This window comes from Arvicola amphibius, chromosome 12, assembly GCF_903992535.2.
Source record: "Arvicola amphibius chromosome 12, mArvAmp1.2, whole genome shotgun sequence".
Classification (NCBI taxonomy): Eukaryota; Metazoa; Chordata; class Mammalia; order Rodentia; family Cricetidae; genus Arvicola; species Arvicola amphibius.
In genome coordinates this window covers 122289270-122306163 of record NC_052058.2, presented here as the reverse complement: position 1 = coordinate 122306163, position 16894 = coordinate 122289270, and the positions used below count along the sequence as shown (strand labels likewise).

Here is a 16894-nt window from a genome sequence, read left to right as displayed (position 1 = left end):
TAAAACTTTCTCGGAGCTGTCCTGACAGTAGGGAGCTGGTAGGCACATGACTCAGGAGTAGAGGACTTGGGTTCCACACCCAACACTGCAAAACTTAATAAATATACATAACTTGCCAAATTACAAAAGGAGCCCAGGAAACACAACTGTCAACACACACACAGGATGCATTTTCCCGGTGTTTGAACTTCTGTGTGCTAATGTCTCAGCATGGATGTGCTCTCCTTCAGACTGACATTTTGAAAAGGGGAGGAGGCTAAGCAGGACTTCAGATAGCCACAGCAGCCAGTACAGGCTGGGAATAGCAGAGGCTTGGGAGACTACAGTGGGAGAATTCAGAAGGGAGTCCCTGGTGTTAGGGGTAGGCCTGGGGCCTGCACTCACTGCGCCTCCCACTGATGACAAAGTACTGGGTACTGAGCCCTGCCCCTCTCACCCTGAGCTCTTTCTGCTCTGGCTTCTGCAGTCTGGATGGAATTCAGTGGAGGAGCCGGGACCCAGTCAGTGTTGACTCAGGGCTCCAGGGCTCTCATGGTAGCTTTCTCTCTTGGGGATTGTTGGGTTTCCTCACAGCACGGAAGAGTATTAAGACTGGTCCCCGGAGAACAAGGCATGACTTGGCTTCCTGTTGCCCACAGTGACCTCAAACTCATTACACAGTAGAGCATGACACTGAACTCATTAATCCTCCCACCTCCCTCTTCTGAGAGTTGCGATTACAGGCGTGTGCCAGCACTCGGCCCAATCAGGACTTTTTATTACTTCTATTGAATCCTAATGATCACAGGGGCCTTGGGTTCCAGGTGCCAAGATGTAAACTTCAGCTCCTGATATGAAGGGCCAGGTCGAAAGGGCACGCAGAAGGGAAAATGCTGACGGTACAGCCTGCCTCAGGAACAGAAAGATTTTTCAGGCAAGGGACAATGAGGGACAACCTCACTTACAGGTCAGGGAGAAAAACAGGCACTGCAAGTTTGGGGATTCCAGAAATCCTACCTATAGCATAGAGGGTACCTGGGCCTCCAGCCAGGCTCCAGCCTGAGGCAGGAGAGTCAGTAATGAAGACTACTGGTAAGGATTGTTTTGTTTTGGTTGGTTTTGGGTATTTTGAGAAAAGGTCCCGTGTAATCCAGGCTGGCCTCAAACTTACTATGCGGCCAAGGTTGACGTTGAGCTGACTGATCATCCTGCCTCCATCCCTAGCATGCTGAGATCACAGACAGGCAACACTTTAGCCACTTCTGATTTTAAACCACAGTCCCAGAGCACACCTTACTGGTCACCAGATATCCCAAACCAGTTCTGAAAGTCTGTCCTTGAGCATTGGTGGCACTCGGGAGGCAGAGGCAGGCAGATCTCTGTGAGTTCGAGGCCAGCCTGGTCTACAAGAGCTAGTTCCAGGACAGTGTCCAAAGCTACAGAGAAACCCTGTCTTGGAAAAAAAAAATACCGAAAGTCTGTCCTTATAGCTCCTGTTTATGTTTGATTCCCCTTGCGGTGACATTGCCAAAAACCTCAGCACTTGGGAGGGAGACATAGAAGATGAGGAGTTCAAAGGCAGGCCAAGTAACTTAGTGACTGTCTCAAAATAAAAATAACAAGTGTGGTACTATAAGCCAGAAAGAGAGAAACAGACAGCGAAAGAGAGGGAGAGAGAGAAAGGAAGAGAGGAAGGAAGGAAGGAAGGAAGGAAGGAAGGAAGGAAGGAAGGAAGGAAGAAAAGAAGGAGGAATAATGGACCGGGTATAGCTCTGTAACAGACCACTTGCCTACCCATGTAACACCTGGGTGTAGTGATTATTTTATTTGTGTTTTAATAAATACAGTTTGCCTGAAGACCAGAGTGCAGAGCTAAACCACTAGAGGCCAGGGAGTGGTGGCTCACACCTTTAATCCCAGGACTAAAGGCCACCCTGGGCTACACGAGATTGATTCTGTCTAAAAAGAGAAACAGAGCTCACACCTTTAATCCCAGCACTGGAGAAGAATGTAAGGGAGGAGTTCAGTGTGGTCCCGGTGGATCTGAGGTCTGGTGGTGAGCAGTACAGTCTGAGGTTCAGTGGACCACCTTCTGGGTTCGCGCGTTGGTAGAGGTGAGAACTCTTTAGTGGCTGGCCGCCTTGCTTCTCTGATCTTCAGCTTGAACTCTGTTATCTGTCTTCGGGTTTTTATTACTCATGTTACACTGGGGTTTGACCCAGCACTGCAGAAGCGAACCAGGGGGAACTGTGTAGCACTGGGTAAGGCTTCATGAAGTGTGAATTGTTATCCCGGAAGAAGTCACAACGTTTGTGCCTTATGCCCAATTCATTCCTCTCATTGGGGCCTAAAACAGCCTGACACCAGCTGGAATATGTGGCACCCTTGTGTTAGGCTTGACTGTGAACAAGGAATGGCTTCAGAGCCTTCCAGACAATAAGTGGCTTTGTTGATCTCTCTCTCTCTGTTTCTCTGTCTCTCTCTCTGTCTCTGTCTCTGTCTCTCTCTCTCTCTCACTTTGTAAACTGATGTTTTATATAAATATAAAGTTATGCACCTGCCTAGCTACACTCTTAATAAAGACCCTTCTTCAATAAACAGACATTTAAAAATGCCAACAATGGACAAATGTTTTCACAACATAATCCAACAAAATTCACAGGAGCTACAAAAGAATTCATCTGTCTACAATAGTTTACATTTGGTTTACTCTATAGTATATTGCTTTGTCTTAGAGATATCCTTAATACAAATGTGTGATTTACAATATTCCCATTATAACAAGAAAAAGATTCATATAATGTTCCATAGGCATTTATTATGCCAAGTATTTAAACAATTACTCCCACTGTTACATAAGAATAATATTCTTATTAAAAGCCAATATTTCATTAACCCACCAACCACTAAGAGATTTTAGATGGTTTCAGAGTGAATTATGGCCACAAAAGAAACATAGCATCAGTAACCCCTAGGGGAATCAACCACACAGCTACAAATATCCATTTACATCAAACAGACCTTGAATAAATGACTTATTACCAAGTAAAAACAAAATTTAGAAATCAGTTAACACAACTGTCCTAATTTATCTTTTACCTGCTTATATATGTCTAAGATAAGGAATGTTATCATAAAGTACACATTAAAATGAATAACTTTCTAATTCATACATAAACTAACATGTTCACCCTTACACTAAATCAAAACTTACCTCTGAGAACAATGTACAAAAATACTCTGCAGAGACGAGACAGACTGAACACCTCTTCCTACATTCTGTGGATCAAAATGCGAAGATCCGTCAGGTGGAGGACACACGAACTTGGGACATGTTACTGTCACAGGACCGTCTAATACACATGCCACCACCAGCCGCAAACTCTGACTGTCTCCAGCAGCACCAAACTTTCTAACCCCATACGGTTTAAGATGAAACCAGGTTTCCTTCTTTTAAATTATGCTTTAAAGAGAGGAAATTAACACAACACCCCACTGCAACACAGACTGAGTTCTGAAGATCAAGAATCTTGTCCGCCGTCCCCAGGGTCCTTGGCATAGGCTCCATTTTCACTCATGGCTTCTGGCCATCCCCAGAGTTTTGTCTTAGGAACTGCTCTCCAAGATATGAGGTAGCCACTGGTTAGTTCTTACTGCCCACTTTACACGGATATTACCACAAAGGTTGGCACCTTGCAGCACCACACCCATGACTACCACAGCCAGCCTCTTCACTCTGAAGGAGAATCACCCGCAGGATTGGGCAGGCGGTGAGCCCTAACCAAGAGTCTTCACTCAGCTTCAGAAACACTTTTTTGGGTTTTTTTGTTTGTTTTTTGTTTTGTTTTTTATTTGTTTGTTTGTTTTTGTTTTGTTTTTCGAGACCTGGTTTCTCTGTGTAGCTTTGGAGCCTGTCCTAGAACTAGCTCTTGTAGACCAGGCTGGCCTCAAACTCACAGAGATCTACCTGCCTCTGCCTCCAGAGTGCTGGGATTAAAGGCGTGCGCCACCACTGCCTGGCTCAGAAACAGTTTTATTGTCTTGTGGAGTTGTCTTTCTGGACTCAAACGCCCAGTGGCTCTGCCCATCCTCATCAATATGATTCCACCAAGGTGGGCCAACTATTGGTCTACCAGTGACATTCTTCACTGCCCAAAAGTCACATGACAGCAGCAAGCTAATCGCCACTACAGGCAATGAAGATAGACTACAACCGCACTGAAAGAACAGGTGGAGGAAGGATGCTTCTGGGTGCCTGGTTTTGGATTTTCTTGGTCTACTGGTTGTCTCCTCTTCTGTATCAAACAGTGAGGAGTCTTCAAGTTATCATTACTGTCCTCTACATAGCATCCCCAGCCCTGCGCCTCCTGGGTCCCCTGTCCACCCGACCCTCGGACAGCACAGAATTCTCTACAACTGACTGGAGCCCAGACTTCTGCCCACCCAGCCTGCCCTTCCTCCAGCTCAGGCAGTGAGCAGACACACGGACACAACAGCCTCAGAGGCTGGACAAGACCCCGCTTTGTTGATCTCTTGGCCAGGACTGAATACCGAGGATGTCCCACCTGTGTCTGTCTTTCTTTCTTCCTTCCTTCCTTCCTTCCTTCCTTCCTTCCTTCCTTCCTTCCTTCCTTCCTTCCTTCTTTCCTTCCTTCCTTTCTTCTTCTTTGGCCTCGAAATCACAGAGATCTGCCTGTTTCTGCCTCCCGAGTGCTGGGATTAAAGGCGTATGCCACCATCGCCTGGCCTGACCTGTGTGTTTGACCAACGAAACTGACCATCTTGTGATGGGGCTGTGTTCCTAGATATTTGGCCTTGTGCTGGTGCGGGTCTGGGTGTTAGCAAGGCTTCCCAGAAAAAGTCAGCACCAAAGACAAAGAGAAAAGGGCATGGGCAGGGTCCGACTCCGACTCTGTCCTGTCCACGGGGAGGCGCAGTCTTACAGTCCCGACTCCTGAAAGTCTCCTCTTACTTAAGCCACCCCACTCTGCCTCACTCCCTTCCTGCGCAAAGACCTTTAGAGACATTGTTATATCGTTTGTTTATGTGTGCGCCTGCATAGAGGTATGCTGGCTCCCTGCCCGCAAAGCCTTCCAGTCTCCCACCTGTCTTTTTTTTTTTTTTTTTTTTAGATTTACTTACTGTGTAAATAGTATTCTGCCTGCATGCACCAGATCTCATTACCGATGGTTGTAAGCCACCATGTGGTTGCTGGGAATTAAACTCAGGACCTTTAGAATAGCAGGCAGCGCTTTTAACCACTGAGCTGTCTCTCGAGCCCCTCCCACCTGCCTTACGTTTCTCTCTGATACTGCACTTTCAGTCACAAAGTTGCAGAATCACATACAAACTGCCTTTTCTGTCTCCAGGCTAGGTCCTGTTGTGTTGCCAGGCGGACCTTGATTTCAAGACCTCCTGGCGCCGGACGGTGGTGGCGCACGCCTTTAATCCCAGCACTCAATAGGCAGAGGCAGGCGGATTTCTGTGAGTTCGAGACCAGCCTGGTCTACAAGAGCTAGCTCCAGGACAGGCTCTAAAGCTGCAGAGAAACCCTGTCTCGAAAAAAAAAAAAAAAAAAAAAGACCTCCTGGTCTCAGCCTCCCGGGTGCTGATATTATAGACAAGTACCATCCAAGCATCACTGATATGCTAATATATATATCCATGTGTCCCTCTTTGGGCACTCCTTGTTACCTAACCTCTCTGGGGCTGTGGATTATAACCTGGTTATTCTTTATTTTACATCTAATATCCACTTATGAGTGAGTACATACCATGTTTGTCTTTCTGGGTCTAGGTTACCTCACTCGGGATGATTTTTTTCTAGTTCCATCCATTTGTCTGCAAATTTCATGATGTCATTGTTTTTTTTTTTTTTACAGCTGAGTAATACTCCATTGTGTAAATGTACCACATTTTCTTCATCCATTCTTCAGTTGAGGGGCATCTAGGTTGCTTGCACGTTCTGGCTATTACAAATGATGCTGCTATGAACATAGTTGTCAGCTCCCTTATATTTATTTTTATTGTTTTTATTTTTTTATTGTTTATTGTTTATTGTTTTTATTGTTTTATTTTTGTTTTTGTTTCTGAGACAGGGTTTCTTTGTGTTACTTGGAAGCCAGTCCCGGAACTAGCTCTTGTAGACCAGACTGGCCTCAAACTCACAGAGATCTGCCTGCCTCTGCCTCCCGAGTGCTTGGATTAAAGGCGTGTGCCACCAGCACCCGGCATTAATATTATTTTAGGGCTGGAGAGATGGCTCAGAGGTTAAGAGCATTGCCTACTCTTCCAAAGGTCCTGAGTTCAATTCCCAGCAACCACATGGTGGCTCACAACCATCTATAATGGGGTCTGGTGCCCTCTTCTGGCCTGCAGGCATACACACAGACAGAATGTTGTATACATAATAAATATTAAATAAAAATAAAGGCTTTAGCAGCTATGTGAAAATTAAGAATTAAATTTAGTAATCCTCAGGTGGAACCCATTAATATTATTTTAAAACTAGAGGCTGGAGCGATAGCTCGGTAGTTGAGAGCATGCACTACTCTTGCAGAGAACCGAAGTTTGGTTCCTAGTACCCAGGCTCCACATCTCCCCCTCCCCTGTCACTCCAGCTCCAGGGGAACTGGCTCTCTTCTGGCCTCCGAAGGTACCTACCTGCACTCAATGGTACACACAAGGTGCTCACTATGTTGCCCTGACTGGCATCACACTTCCAGAGATCCTCCTGCCTCTGCATTACAAGGCATGTGGCACCCAGCAAAAATAAAATCTTTCATTGTTTTTCATTGGAGAAAGGGCTGTCGTTTATAATTGTCCTGGCCACAGTCACACCAGCCCCCAGTTCCCCTCAGGTCTCTAGGTCCCGCTGACCACCGGGCCTCTGCACTGGTTCTTCCCCATGCCTGGAACATGTCCCCAGTCAGCTACAGTCTGTGTCCTGCCTCCAAAGGGTACCTTTGCCCACCTAAAACCGTCACGTTGCACAGTCCAGCTGGCTCAGTTGCCCTGAGTCCTCTTCTGTCATTTGTCATGCCACATCAGTTTGGGTGACTGTCTGGTCCTGTCTTCCCTTTTCACCCTTGTATCAACAATGTGGAGCTGCTTCACAGAACAAATTTAAATGTAGCGGGTTTTCCGCCCTTAGTCTTATTTTTATTCATGTGTGAGCATGTGTGGTCTGTGTTGGGTATGTGCCTGTGAGTGCAGGTGCTTGAGGAGGGCAGCAGGGGGCGTCAGGTCTTGGGGCTGGCAATGCAGACGGTTAACAGGCACCTCACTTGGACACTGGGAACTGAACTGTGATCTTAACTGTGGAGCCATCTCTCTAGCCCCACTGGTGGGTGTATTTTGGTTTTTTGGTGTTTGGGTTTTGTTAGGGTCTCATGTAGCTCAGGCTGGCCTAGAAGCCACTATGTAGCCGACCTTGGCCACCCTCTCCTGTCTCCACCTCCTAGCTGGAAGTTTTTGGTTTTTTGAGATCAAGTCTTACTCTGGAGCTCTGTCTGATATGGAGTTACTAAGTAACCCAGTTGGCCTGGACCTTGCAGGGCTCCTCCTGCCACAGGCTCTCTGGGCCACCATCCAGGCCACTGTCATTGCTTCTTGCAGTCTGTCCAGACGCCCTGAGCAGCCAGACACACAGCAGGCGCTCTGCAGGGAATGATCTGAGTGCTCTGGGAACAGCGAAGGAGAGGAAGGTGAAAGTTTGGTGCAACAGGTTTTTGGGAACCAAGGGCCAAGGAGGAAACCCAGGCCCCTGAAGGCAGGGGTGTGGGGCAGGGATGGGCCACCAGGAGGCAGGAGGTGGAAGGTTGAGCCAGGGATTGGGGCGTCCTGTTCTCCCACTTGAGTCTGCCTAGGCAACTTCCTTGGGCTGGGCCTTGCAGGAGACACCGCAGGGAAAGGAGAGGATGGGGAGGGGGACACGGGGGGGGGGTGCTCAACTGGCACAGCGGGTTTGGCTGGTCCCTGTATTTGGCAAAAGACAGCACCAGGGAGAGGTGAGAGTTGCTAAGACAACCTTAGGTCCTGGAGAGAAGGGGGAGTAAGTGCCTTTATCCTCTGTCCCTCCTGCAAACCTGACACCCCACCCCCAAATGCCACACCCACATCTAAAACAGGCTGTGCCTGTCTCCTCCCTGGCACACGTGAAATTCCTTTCCCTCAGACCCGTGGGTCTAGACCTGGCCTTTCTTGGTCAGATGCAGGAGTCCAGACCCTAGACCTCCTCAGACTAGACCCAGGCGCCATGCTCCTGCTCCCACATTCACCCATGCTGAATCCCTGGGAGCTCTCAACTCTCCTGCTCTCTGCCTGCCTATCTGCCTCTAGCTATCTTGCCTGCGGCCAGGCAGCCCATCCAGACCCAGGTTCTCTTGTATGGAGCATCTCTCTCAGTGTCCACCAGCCGTAGACCAGGCCACACCTTCTGAGTGGTGACAGGAGCGGGGGTTTCCATGTGGCCTTGAGCTCTGTGCGGGGTTGCACAGGGAAGCAGGGCTGGATACGGGTGCCGGGCGGTAGCTCCTCTGCATGGAGCAATCAGGGTGGAGAGAAGGTGGGGCTTCTGCCACACCACCCACCTCAAGATGGACTTGCTGATTAGAGGGGGGACAGGAGGCAAGCAGAGCCAACTTGGGGTGTCACCCCACCCTGTGTGAGGTCTTCATTTCCTTCCCAAAGGGACCCTACAGTAGCCTGGGGACAGTGGACGTTCCCTCCCATAACTTGCCCTTTTACCACCCATTTCCAGGATTAGGATGCTAAATGTCCACTTTCATCTGTCCGTGTCCTGGAGCTCTGGGAACCCAGGTCTGTCCCCACCCCATCCAAGCTCCTCCTCCCTGACTCAGGATTGAAGCCCCAACCTCGCCCTCTGGGGAACCCTGCCTCTCACAGTGAGATCTTCTGGTATTTTTGGCAATTACTGGATTTTAATGGAAAGGCTCGGCTCTGGAGGTGATAATGGCCTGATTCTTTGGATGCATGACCTCATGACCCAGTGACCTCACTCTCCCACACGTGAGTTCCATCAACACAGTGAGACTTTGCAGTGCTGGGAGCGGGGGAAGGGAAGGGTCTAAAGACACATTAGAGGAGCTCGGAAATGACACTGGGGTCTGGGCCAGGGACAGTCACTCCTGGCTCTCCTCCGTGGCTGGAGCCCCTCCCTGCAGCACCTCTCCAGCTTTGCCCCCCACCAGGCCTATCTTCTCTGATCTCACACTGCTGTGCCATCCTGGCCACCGTTTTCCCTGTTCAGGTTAACTGCCCACATTCTAATGCCAGCCACAGTTGGCAGACGCAACATGGATGCCATGCCCACCTCTACAGTCATCCACTCACTACCCTTCCACCCAACCGTCCGACCATTCGCATCCGCAACAGTGCATGTGCGTGAGTGTGTGCACGCTCACATGTGCGTGCATGGATTCATGTAGCGGCCAGCATCCAACTGCAGGAGCCATCCACCTCTGTGTGGAGACAGGGTCCCTGTCACCATGACCTGGGGATCCCTGGTGAGAATAGACCGGCTGGCCAGCAAGCCCCAGCCTCTTACCTCAGTGCTGGAGACCACAGGCAGGCACGCACTGCCAGACCTGGCTTTTTACTTGAGTTGTAAGGATCCAAATTCATCCATTCTTTATGTTTATCCAGCAAAAGTACTTTATAAACTGATCTGTTTCCTAGTTTATCCATCACAAAGCTTTTTAAAGAACATTTATTTATTTTGTTTTATGCATATGAGCTTTTTGTCCACATGTACAGCTGTGTACCAGGGATGTCCCTGGTACCCTCAGAGGTCAGGAGACAGCATCGGGTTCCCTAGAACTAGAGTTGCCAGTGGTTGTGAACTACCAAGTCAGTGCTGAGAACTGAACCTGGGTCCTCTGCAAGAGCAGCCAGTGCTTTTAACTGCTGAGCTGTTTCCTCAGCCCATCATATAACTTTTAAAGCTTTGGGATCACTTTTGTGGCCTCATTCTCTGTGAGGATTTTTTATTTTTTGTTTTTTTTCAAAACAGGGTTTCTCTATAGCTTTGGTGCCTGTCCTGGAACTAGCTCTTGTAGTCCAGGCTGGCCTCGAACTCACAGAGATCCGCCTGCCTCTGACTCCCAAGGGCTGGAATTAAAGGCATGCGCCACCACGGCCCGGTTTGTGGCCTCATTCTTTATAGCAAAGACTGACTTCAAAATCGAAACACTGTCACTCCAGGCTCCAGGTGTGCATCACCACACCGTGTTCCTAATGCCTTTCAAACATATTTTATTACTGGGCATAATGGTACACACCTTTAATCCCAGCACTTGAGGGGCAGAGGCAGGCAGATTTCTGTGACTTTGAGGCCAGCCTGCTCTGCAAAGTGAGTTCCAAGACAGCCGGGGTTACACAGAGAAACCTTGTTTTGAAAAACAAACAAAAAATTATTTTTAGGTTTATGTGTGAGTTTGTGCACATGAGTGCACTGCCTCTGGAGGCCAGAAGAGGGCATCAGATGCCCGGGAACCAGAGTCAAAGGTTGTTGTGAGCCTCTTGACAAGGTGTTGTGAACTGAATTTAGGTCCTCTGAAAGACCAAAGAGTGCCTCTCTCTCCCCATCTCTCCCTCCTCTCCCTCCCTCCCTCCCTCCCTCCCCTCCCTCGCCTCCCTCCCTCCCTCCCTCCCCTCCTCTCTCTCCTCTCTCTCTCTCTCTCTCTCTCTCTCTCTCTCTCTCTCTCTCTCTCTCTCTCTCTTTTCTTTTCTTTTCTTTTTGTACAAGGTTTCTGTGTGTAGTCCTGGAACTGGTTATGTAGACAATAGACAGTCTGATCTCAAATCCACAGTGATACACCCTTCCTCTGCCTTCCAAATGCCAGGTTAAAGGCATGTATTACATCTGGCTGTGCATGCTCTTAACCAGGGAGCTGTCCCGTGGCACCACCACAATGTAGTTTCTAAAGTGGAAAGAGGCTGGAGAGAAGGCTCAGCAGTTAAGGGCAGACAGAGGCCTGGAGTTCAGTGCCAGCACCAACACCTGTGACTCGGGTCTAGGTGATCCAGTGCCCTCTTCTAACCTCCTTGGGCACCCACGTACTCTTATGCACATGCCCAAACACAGACAGACACACATATATAACTTTTAAAAATAAATAAAATCTTCAAAATTATCTTTGAAAGTTGAAAAAAGATAGATGAAATTAATTTTGGAAATGTAATTTATTTAATCCAAGGTACCTTGAATTAAATCATTTCAAAATGCAATTCATACCCATTTATTGAGATCGTCTACAGGTCTCGTACTTTCAATGGCAATGCCCAATTTTCAATGGTTTAATTGGCATGTAATCTCCCAAAGTGTACTGCTATTTAAATTAATTGACAGGAATAGGTTGAAAGGTCTTATTTTCTTAGTCACATGTACTTCATTTTCAGTTCTAAATAGATTAGCTCAACTCCATGGTTTCCTTACGAGAGTCACGGTGGGCCTCTCCAGAGGCTAGCTGAAGGCAGGCAGGTGGGTGGATGTGTAAGGGTAGAGAGGTGAATAGGTGGGTGGCATGCGTTGATAGATGGACAGATAGCTGTGTGTGGGTGGGTGGCTGGATTAATAAATTGAAAGATCGATATCCAGGGATAGAGAGTTGGCTCCCTGGTAAGGAGCACTTGTTGCTCTTCTAGAGGACCACGGTTCAATTCCCAGCACCCACACAGTGGCTCACAAGCATCTGATGCTCTTTTCTGGCTTCCTTGGGCATTTAGTACAGATATAAATGCAGGCAAAATACTATGCGATAAAACGAAATTTGAAAAAAGATTGCTGTCTAAATGAATGGTGGCAGGTGACTGGATCTGTGATTGGATGGGTGAGCACAAAGACGGACAAGTGCATGGGAGGACGATGGATGTGTGAATGGGGACAAGTGCATGGGAGGACGATGGATGTGTGAATGGGGGGAGGATGGATGGATGATGTGTGGATGAATGGATGGGTAGATGGGAGGATGGAGCAGTGGGTGTGGGCATGGGTGGGTGGACAGATGGGTGAGTAGACACATAAACGGTAGATGGATGAGTGAGAATATGTAGTTATCAGATGAACGGATGATTGGGTGGGTGGTTCATTGAGGAACAAACGATTGGCTGGATGGAAGGGTGAGTGGGAGGATGGATGGGTGGATAAGTCAGTGAGTGTGAGGATGGATTTTTTTATTTTAATTTTAATTTTGTTTTTTGAGACAGGATTTCTCCATGTAGCTTTGGCTGTCCCAGAACTCACTCTGTAGACCAGGATGTGAGTTCTAACTCACAGAGATCCTCATGCCACTGGGATTAAAGGTGTGCACCCCATCACCTGGCTAACGATGGATTTATTGATAGGTGGTTGGGTGAACGGATAAATGGGTCCAGGGCTTGGTAGGTATATGGGTGGCTAGTTAGATGAATGGGTGCAGAGTAGAGGAACTGCATCGAGAGTAGGTAGATGAATGGGTGGATAAATGGATGCATTGGTGGGTGGCTGCATATGTGCTCAGTGGATGGATGCATGCATGCATCAAGGGTAGCTGGTAGATGAATAGGTGGGTCAGTGGATGTGTGGGAGTTACGGTGGGTGGATGGATGGATGGTGAGTAGGTAGGTGGATGGACTGATAACAGGTGTATCAGTGGGTGGTAGGGATGCATGGTGGATGAGTAGCTGGATATGGGTGAGTGAGATGGGTGGGTAGGTGGATTAGTGGATGGATAGATGAATAAATGGATTAAAATGGGCTCATGAGCGAAGAGGTGGGGAGCTGGATGAACAGATAGAGCAGTAGAAGGCAGATGGTGGATGTGTGGGTGATGAACAGGTAAGTTAGTCGATCGACGATTGAGTGTATCAGTGTGCAGACCGGTGGATGGGTGCACGGATGGATAGTGGGTGCTGCTGTGGATGTAATGTGCATTTATTGATGGACGGACAGACGGGCAGGGGAGGTATGTCAGTGGGTGGAGGAGTGGGTACATGTGTCGATAGATAAGTGAACAGTACATCAGAGTGTGGCTAGGTGAAGGTAGGAATCTATAGGAGGATGGATTCATGAGTGGGTGGAGTAAATGAGCCGTGGGGAATGGGCGGGTCACCTGTGACGGGAGGAATCTGTGATTAGATGCGTGTGTATTAGTCAGCTTTTCATTAATAGAAGAAAATACTAGAGTCAGGCTGTTTCGGAAGGAAAAAGGTTGGTTTGGGCTCCCAGATCTGGAAGGACCAGGTCTAAACAGTCTTATGCATGTGGTTTCATGTCTGCACCTCTCACGACAGGTGTGTGTGCGGGCGCCTGCACGGAGTTCTTTGTCCTGTTGATTGTGGTGATTTCCTCTCCTAAAGCCACCTGGATGTGGGGGGAGGGGGCTCCACCTCGGTGACCTAATCTCACCTAATCACTTCCCAAAGGTTCGGCCTCTCCACATCATGGGTGTATTAAGTTTCCACCCTCATAATCCCAGCAACAAAGGGCTCTGGGTCTTGAACCCTTCCGGAGAAGGAACTGTATTCACACGGAAGCGGGTGCCTGGCTGGGGGGACTCTCACTGGGGCTCTGTTCCTCCATCCACCCCAGGCGGTGTGAGGTCCCTTGCTCTGCTACTGTGTCCACCTTCAAATCTCTTCCCTGTGCCTGAGTGCCCACGACCCTCTCCATATCTGTGATCTAGTGGCCTCCATTAATGTCCCTCCCATCTGTCACTGCCTGAAGCTGCCCTCTGTACCCCTCAGGAGTCTGAAGCCCTCTTGTAAGTTCTGAATCTGCTCACTGCCTTCCATGTACTCGGAGACTCAGCTGGCCCCTGGCACCCATACTCTGCCACTGGCTCCTGTCTCTGGGCAGTGAGTGACTTAGCCCACCAGCAAGCCCACAGCACCTCAAGCACTTCCTTGGGAAGCTGCAGCTGATACACACGCAGCAGACCCGTCCTTGTGAGACAGACAAAGCTTGTATGAAGTGTCTCTGTCTCTCTGTGTCTCTGCTTGTCTCTACCTCTGTGCTTCTCTCTGTCTCCGACTGTCTGTGCATGTCTCTGTCTTTCTCACTATTTCTGTCTCTCCCTGTCTTTGATGATCTCTGTGTGTCTCTCTGTCCCTTTCCTTTTGTCCTCCCCTGGCTGCACCTCTGTCTCTTGTCTCTTACAAAATCAGCCCACAAGGTGGACACTGCCCTTCTCCAGCATGCCGAGTGTTCAGCAGAGCCGCACACGGACAGGAGGTGCTGAGCAAAACCTTCAAAACGAAGAGGGCCGCTGGCGTGAGACGGGCACAAGCTGGGCACCACACACCACTGGGGTAGGGGTACAGCCGGAAATCCCACAGCTGGCCCTGGACTCTGGTCGCGTGGAGCCTCCACCCTCGCCTTGGGAGGGCACCAGCCTCTCCCTCCCTGCCGCCGGCAGGAGGCGTGGGCAGCAGCTGGGAGAACCGGCTGTGCCCCTCCCCTGGGCCGGCCTGGTAGGCACCTGGCACTGGCGGGCGCGGCAGACGCTGCGCACCTGGCCCCGACGCACGCCCGGCTAGCTCCTGCCCTGCCCGCCATGGACGGGCCACAGCCCCCGGCCCTGTGGGGCAAGTTCGAGAACAGTATCTCCGAAATTAGGTGAGGCGGCGTGCTTGCCAGGGCCTGGGGAGGGTGGGGTCAGGCCCTGGCCAGGGAGGGACCCCCACTGGATTCAGACATGGGATGCCTCTCTCATGCTCCGGTTGTTCTGTCGTGGGACGGGGGTTAGGACCTTTGCTAACCTAAACTGGGTAAGGGGAACCGGGAACCTGGTCCCCAGAAGCTTTGAAAGACCAAGGTTGCTGGATCCTGCATCAGCTGGGGACTCCCAATAAAGCCCACTTCTCACGTGTGCCTACTCCATTTGGGAGACATCAGGGAGCATGGGATGCTCACAGAGGGGAAAATGGGTCTTGGGTGCCAAGAGAACCCAGAGAGATTAGGGCCCACCTTGCTCCTCGTGTAGGGAGTGCACATAGTTCCTCTGTTCCTGGAGATGAGTCAGGCACTCAGAGTACCCACTTACCAGATGGAGAAATTGAGGCTGGTGGGAAAGTGTCCTGATCACAGAGCCCCTTCTCCCGGAGCCTTTGTAACCACTCCACACCCCTCCCCTTGGCTTCACTTTTTGGCTAAGCATGCAGAAGCCCAGAAAGGGCTCGCAGCTCCCTCAGGTCACACAGTGAGCTGCCGCCCTCGTCACCAACTCTTTACACTCTTACAAGGCAGGAAGGACTCTTCTGTCCTCCCAGGACCCTCTGGTACCCTGGGATGCGTGTGGGGGGACGGGGCTGGAGGAGCAGCTAAGTCCTGTCGCCACCTTGGTTGCTTCGCTTCACCTGCCAGGGTGTGGAGAGGCATGAAGGGACCCACACTCTGGGGCCCAGGTAGTTGAACCCTGATTGCTGTATGACCCAGACAAGCTTGCTAGCATCCCTGGGGCCCTCAGCTTTGGTTCAACATTCTTCTCTGTGCCTCTCTTCAACCCGACCTGACGCTGTGCTTCTTCCTAGCCGGGTCACCGGGTCCCTGGAATGACTGTTCTCTGCAACTGAGTGTCGGTCACTTGCTCTCTCTCTGCACCTCAGCACCGTCACTCTGGATATAGGCTTCAGTGCTTTCGGCTTTCCGTGTGTTCCCGTGTGTCTCTGGGACCTGCCAGTCCCCACACCACACCACACCCCCTTCCCAGACTCTTCTCATGGCCCATCATCTCCCTCGAGCCTCTCCCCAGCCTGCCGACCCCAGTGGTCCCAGAGCTGCCTCACCCATCCTGACAGCCGCGATGTGACTCCCTAGCATCCGGCCCCACCCCCCACCCCAGCACTCTCCTCCTCTCCTACATTCCATTCACCCCACGACTTCAGGTTCCCTGGTCACACCCCACTCTTCCCTGCCCTGGTACCTTTGCACATCCAGTTTTTTGATTTTTTTCCCTCTGTGGAGAGTCCCAGAAAGGTTCATTTCTAAACAAGTCCACCACTGTCCCCTGCTGCAGTGTTTTCTATGGCTCCCCAGCACCCAGGGCAATGACCTCCAATGCTCTTTAAAGCTTAGAATTGTTCTGTTTAGAAGGAATTTCCTGAACCCCCCCCCCAAAAAAAAAAACTAATAGAAATCAGGACAGGATGGATCTGATCTGAGGTGGAGACAGGTATGGCCCACCCGTCTGCACCCTACCTCCCAGCTCTCCTCTCCTGGTGCATCTGAGCAAACTGAGCCCCTTGTGACTCTCCTCTCCCACCCCCATGCACACAGTCCACCTCTGGGCCTGAGCACTTGGTCCTTCCTCTTCCCTGGTAATCTCTGTGCTCCCTTTTATTGGTCAAACTGCTTGTCAAGGTTAAAGATGTAATTTTGGATTTCAGACCTCAGCTGTTTAGGGTTCCTGCAGGGGAGAGGGAGTGAGGGGTCCACAGAACCCGGACTATCATGGCCCATCTTCAGATCTGTCCTGGGCACCATGACAGCCTGCCATGGCACAGGAACTCATGAGAACAGTGACCAGGAGTGGATGAATGAATGAATGAATGAATGAATTGAAGAATGAGATTAGGAAACCTTTGTTCTTGGGATGAGTCAGGACTACAGGAGGGACCAGGCGTGGTGGGCAGAGGGCATCAACAGAATCCCATAGGGCAAAGAGCAGCACCTCATCCTACCACACCCCAGAGGCAACAAATGATTCCACTTTTAAGCCTCTTGAACAAGAACAGGTGATCCATTATCTGTTCTAGATATGGGTCATGTGATGCAAACTGTCCAGGATTTAATCCGGACTAAAGGACAGTCGGCAAGATGCAGCCCTTGGACTGTTCTAGCTAATGGTGTTGGTCATGCAGTGCGCTTCTTATGGATGAAGCCTCACAGCCTCTTGTGAATCTGGAGGACCCTAAT

General features: G+C 49.9%; 2 protein-coding genes across 2 annotated transcripts in view; one reads left to right on the top strand and one right to left on the bottom strand.

Moving 5' to 3' along the window:
* The window catches only part of Sult2b1 (sulfotransferase family 2B member 1), a 49503-nt gene that overhangs the window by 7461 nt on the left and 25148 nt on the right, over positions 1-16894 (top strand).
* Positions 3554-9325, bottom strand: LOC119802904 (Golgi apparatus membrane protein TVP23 homolog B-like). Its single transcript, XM_042056045.1, is given in 6 exon segments — positions 3554-3648; positions 3651-3703; positions 4034-4295; positions 6643-6718; positions 7514-7661; positions 9213-9325. Coding segments are annotated over 6 exon segments (747 nt in total).